General features: G+C 44.5%; 1 protein-coding gene across 2 annotated transcripts in view; it reads left to right on the plus strand.

Annotated features, from left to right (window-relative positions):
* SLC12A8 (solute carrier family 12 member 8) overlaps window positions 1-2,972 on the plus strand; it is a 138,596-nt gene extending 135,624 nt beyond the window's left edge. For both annotated transcript variants that reach the window (XM_032869446.1, XM_032869447.1), the window contains exon 14: window positions 1,896-2,972. In XM_032869446.1, coding sequence (XP_032725337.1) covers window positions 1,896-2,058 — 163 coding nt within the window. In that variant the 3' untranslated portion in view covers window positions 2,059-2,972. The remainder of the gene's footprint in view (window positions 1-1,895) is intronic.
* Window positions 2,973-6,000: the final 3,028 nt, after the last annotated feature.

Genomic DNA, 6,000 nt, shown 5'->3' on the forward strand with positions numbered 1-6,000 from the left:
AGGTCTCCGCTCCGTCTCAACACCACGCTTGCTGCCTCACCTGGCTCCTGGATAAGGTCCTATGGTGGTCATCCAAGAGGGTGAAAGGACCAAGAAAGGATGATTCGCTTAAAGGTAGAAATGGCTGTTTGGTAGTTTTGAAGGGTTTGTTTCCCCCTCTCCCAACTATAGTCCCAGATGCTTTTCAAAAACCAAAAAATAATATTATAGAATGTGTTTGGGCAAAGGAACTTGGCTATGTGCTTCCATTACACATACAATTTCCAGAATTATGTGAAATGAAGCCTGACCTTGAGAAGGTTTTCTTTTCAGAAGTCCTAGCAATTGCCCAGGTGAGAATTCTCAGGCTATTCTAGTCTAAAAGGGAAACATAGTGTTTCCCTGAACTCAGAAAAATACAATGGTTTCACCTTAGGAAAAAAAAAAAAAAGCCATTAACAAAAATAATTGATTGGCAAAAACACCTGTATGTTGACTGAATGTTACCTCTTAACCTTACATCCTGCAGATTCGACCTTTATAGAAGTTGCCTCATTTCTCAGAAAAATCTCCCTCTATCTAATTTAGGGATGTTCTCAGCAAGTGGCTTCAAGCCTTAGTCCTGTGATCTAAACTTCTATAACAGCACATTTTGCCAGAAGCAACTAGAGCTTTCTACTGAGGTACCACAAGTTTAGAACATTAGATTGCTACCTTTTTTTTTTTTATTTTATTTTTTATAAACATATATTTTTTTCCCCAGGGGTACAGGTCTGTGAATCACCAGGTTTACACACTTCACAGCACTCACCATAGATTGCTACCTTTTTAAGATAATTGTCAAATATATTCTTTAAAGAACCGAACATTAGTACTCACAAAGTGCATGATTCTTTCTGAGTAAAATTTTGAGGAGGCAATCCATGCCTGAAGTAGGATTTCTCAGGCGCCTGGCTGGCTCAGTGGGTTAAGCCTCAGCCTTCGGCTCAGGTCATGATCTCAGGTCCCCACATCAGGCTCTCTGCTCAGCAGGGGAGCCCGCTTCCCCCTCTCTCTCTGCCTGCCTCTCTGCCCACTTGTGATCTCTCTCTCTGTCAAATAAATAAATAAATAACCTTTGGGAAAGAAAAAAAAAAAAAAAAAGGACCTACCACAGACAGGAGAGGAAACTGAAGGGGACCAGGAAAGATGAGAAAATAAGGCAGGGGAGGTGATTGAAGAGCTGGCCTTGGGCGATGAGGCTGATGAGTGCCAGGGAGGTGACTCTCTTTCCTTACTGCATGCATTCTGCCTGTAGCACTTTCCTCTTGTCTCCCAGACATTTTTCTTTACCGTTTATTCTAACTCCAACTGTATGGAGACACTTCAGTGACCGTGGAATCCACATCAGGATATACTTTTTGTCTTCAGGCCAATTTAGTGTCAAAAGCCTTTGCATCTCCCCTCGTAGCAGTTTCCTCTGTAAACCTCAGCCCTGGAAATCATTCTTTGTTCAAGGTTCTTTCCAACGAACCAAAGAGAAAGCATCTCTTTCTTCTCTTCTCAGTTTTCCAGCCTCTCCGTTCCATTATTTCATTTGACAGGAAAGCGAAGAAAAGCCATAGAACCCCAACATGACACCGTGTGGAAGGTTATCTTGTGGGTTGTCTCCCATTGGGTGGGTACATTTTCTTACGTTTCCACTAAAGAGAGGTAAATATCACTCTCCTTATTTTATTTCATCCTTATTTTTTATAGTTTGGGTTCATAAACTATTACACGTATCATATTCCATAGTTTTCTTATTTAAATGCATGTTGAATAAATACAAAATAATAAGCACAATGCCCCTCATACGAAGCGCTGCTCTCTCCCAGCTCCACCGATTAGCGCTCTGCCTTTGGTTCTGACCGACTCTGTGTTTCCTCTCACCAAAGGAGCTTGAGATCGCCCCAAGAGCAGATAATTTTGGCGCCGTCCCTGGCTAGGGTTGACATGGAGATGACTCAGCTCACCCAGGAGAATGCGGACTTCGCAGCTCGGGACCGCTACCACCACTCCTCTCTTGTGAGTCGGGAACAGCTGCTGTCTCAGTACTGAGGGACTGAGTACTCATTAGCAGGCAGCCGGAGGACCCTCCTGCCTTGGAGCTGGCCAGGGTGCAATGGATCCAGATCCCAGAACCTTCATGATGCTGGTTCTCCTCAGTAAGAATCTCAGAAACCTGTCCTCCCCCTGCTGGTTTGGACGATGGAAATCTGCAGTCTGGTCTGGAGCACCCATCTCCTCCGGGGAACCACTGGAAGGCCTGTGGCCTCCACAACATGCACCCAGTTTGGAGAGCCCCACATGGACGTCAAGACTTGCAGGTGTGGAGAATCACACCAGGTTGCTTGCTCTGGAGGCCACAATAAATGACTATTTTAAATTTTATTGTATTATTTATTTTTTTGAATAAATAATACACTCACATGGTTCTAAAACCCAAAGGATAATCCTATATCATAATGTGAAAGCTTCCCCTCCCATCCTTGTTCCTCCTATGTTCATCCCCTGCCCCAGAGGCAACCACTGTTCTTAGATATACTTCCAGCATTTCTTTATGAATATACAAGTAAAGAGGAATGTGGATTCCTATTACTCCCTTTTTATCCACAAAAGGTAGTATATTATACATGTGTTCTGCACCTTGCTTTTCCCCTTGGAGACATTTCCATACCAATACCTATACAGTTTCCTCATTATTTTCCATTGTATCAAAGTAGTATAATTTATTTCATCAGTTTCACAATGATGACATTTGGATCATTTCCCATGCTTCTCTATTTACAATCAGTTCTGCAGTGAATAATCTTGTACATACGTACAAGCGTAGAGTCTATCTATAGGACAAATTCCCAGAAGTGGAATTGCGAGATCAAAGGGCACATGCGTTTGCAAGCTATTATTGTTTAGGGAAAGTCTTTTTAATTAAAAAGTTAAATTACCGTGAGATACGTAATGGTGACTCATGTTCTCAGAAGCTTTTGTGGGCCCCAGCTCTATGAACACCTTTGCAGCCGTTTCACGGTAGGAGCGGGTGAAGGGACAAGAGTGTTTTGATTCCTTGATGAGCTCACGGTGGCATTCATCACAAGCAAGCCGTCCTGGGGGCAAGGACAGCAGCTTCCCCCTGGGGAGTTCAGCACCTAGCTCAGGGGTGGGAGTTTTCCTGCTGAGCCACAGGGAAGTACCCCTGGGTCCATCATGACCCCTTTCTTCTGTAGTAGACGCTCTTAAGCCGGTGTGTAGAGACTTGCTCAAGTCTGGGAGGCTTGTTAAAAGTGCAAATTTCTGCACCTCATCCGTAGGTTTTGTTTGTTTGTTTTTGTTTTGTTTTGTTTTGTTTTCAGTAGGTTTGGGGCAGAGTCCTAGACTTGAATTTTTTTTTTTATTTAATATATTTATTTGAGAGAGAATACGCTCAAGAGAGAGCATGAGGCAGGGGCAGGGAGAGGGAGAAGCAGGCTCCCCACTCAGCAGGGATTGATGCTCTCAATCCCAGGACCCCGGGATCATGACCTGAGCCAAAGGCAGACACTTACCTGACTGACCCACTGCAGGTGGCCTTAGACTTGACATTTTTAATAAGTGCTTCAACAATTCCACACAAGCCATCCTCGGGCCCCATGCTGGAGAGTGCTGGTCTGCTGGATGGAAGAGCTTAAAGCCAGTGCGAGGGGAAGGTCATGACGAGAGGACAGTTGGATCTCATTCTCTCCTGGAAAATGAGGTCAAGTTTACAATTACTGCCTATGCACCATTTGAGTCAAACATCAGACTTCCAAACATTATAACAAACAACTTCAACCAACTCAGTAGGCATGTGGGAAATAGTAGCAACATAAAGTGACTGTATTCATGAGGGCCAGGGTTGGTGATCTCTGAAGACCCTTTTGAAGAAGAAACTGCTCTAAGTTTCTGAAATGTATCCCCACAGTTCTGGAGGCCAGACATCCAAAATCAGTGTCAGAGCAGCACTGTGCTCCCTCCAGGGGCTCTGATTGCTGGGGAGAATTCTATCCTTGCCTTCTCCATCTTCTGGAGGCTGTGGACAGTCTTTGCCCTGTGGTCACATCACTCCCATCTTCATGGCCAGCACCTTCAAGTCTCTCTACTCCATGGTCACACCCCCTCTCCTCTGTGTATGTGATGTCAGCCTCTGCCTCACTCATAAGGATGCGTGTGATGGCCTTTAGGGTCCACACACACCATCCAGGATACCCATCTCAAGAGCCTTAAGGATTGGGATGTGGCTATCATTTGGGGTACCATTTTTCAGCCTACCAGAGAAGCCTCTAATGATACGGCATTTAGTTCTTTTGAATTTTGCATAACAGACTGAAAAAAAGTAACCCTACCAAAAACGAGAGTACTGAGTTTGAAAAACCATCCACAGCAGAAGATTCAAGTATCCAGATAAGAATTTTACCAATATGATTAATGTCACAGAAAAGAGTAAGAGGAGAGTGGGGTGAAGAATTCTGGCATTCCACTCAGTGTTGGGGATACCTAAACAAACAGCTCACAGTCTAGCACGGGATATAGATACTAAATACACTGAATCATCTAATTATGTCCAAAAAATATTGTGCTTAACCCAATCATCTTGCCTAAATAGTAACCAGTACAGTGGTCCTCAGATCTTAGGCTGGGATCCCCAGAAAGCAGAAGTTTATGTGCTACCGCTTTCCTGAGGGTGCAGCCAGGTAAGCAGGAGCGAGAGAAAATGGGAGTGACGCAGGGAGGGAGACTTGGCATTGACTTAGTAACCATTTAGTATCGGGGGCAGCTGAACGCTTCATCTCAAAGGACCCTTCTGAGAGCCTGTAGAGACACCTGCATCTCAAGATCTTCTTGCAGAGGAAGGAAAGGATGAGAATTCATCCACTGGCTTTTGTTTCCCATGGTCAAAGGTTAGTTATGAGACATAATCCAGCTCCCAGCCTGACTCCTGCCCACACTTATGATTGGCACTCTGGGAGGACCTACCAAGTTCTGCAGCAAGCAGCAACCTGTGTATGTGAAACTGACTGGAGCCCAGCAGAACTGGTCTCTGCAGGGGTGGCTGAGAGGGAACAGGTGGCCTTGGCCCCAGAGACAGGTGCGACAGAAGGGATCTGGGTGGCACTTAAGAGATGTTGTATACAACTTGTGTAGGGATAAAGGTCAGTAGCAATACAGTTGTCAGAAAAATGAGACATAGATGTCACTGGATCATTCTGACAGAATTTACTCACCTAAAGGATATTTAAAACTGTCAGCACAGTCAGGATATATGGCAGTGAGACTAGGAACATTTTCTAAAATAGAGGGAAAGATTCTGGCCTAAAGATTTTACTGAGGAGTGCACAGTTGTAGGTAAGAATGTGTGAATGAGTAAGGGTCATATCAGACCTTCTAGAAGCATGAATGTCTCCCTTCAGGCCATATGGTCTATTGATTAATCTATCCAATGAACTATCATTTCCCCATCCACCTATCTACCTACCCTTCACCTGTTGATCTAGACAATAATCCACCCATCTACCTACCCACTGATCTACCCATCCTTGGCTGGAGCAGCTTATACATGGCCAAGACCACCTCACCTGAGCCAGATACATCTCACCAACCTCAGAGCTGTCATTTCAACAGAAATGAACTCAGCCCCCACCCTCAAACTTTCAGGGTAAAATCAGACCAATTCTAGAGCCTCCTTGAGTTTAGGGCTGGGAACCAGAATAGGGGTCATTTCTCAGAAGTCTCTGGGAGTCATGCTAACAAGTCCTCTGACTTACACAATAGAGTATATCCTGCACAAACATTATAAATCAACGTGGAAGTTTGAGGTTCAAGATTCCTTCTTCCTTCCTCCCCCCCTCCAGGTTTCTGACTGAGGGAGTATATCTAAGGATGGGAAATAATGTGCCAATTTATGTATTAAACCTGGACAAGGGTGTAGGAGCTATAGTGGGGAAGGCAGCTGAGGTTAGAAGATCAGCGTTTGGGGTAATTCAGGGT

This window comes from Lontra canadensis, unplaced genomic scaffold (assembly GCF_010015895.1).
Source record: "Lontra canadensis isolate GAN:19392208 unplaced genomic scaffold, GSC_riverotter_1.0 scaffold38, whole genome shotgun sequence".
Classification (NCBI taxonomy): Eukaryota; Metazoa; Chordata; class Mammalia; order Carnivora; family Mustelidae; genus Lontra; species Lontra canadensis.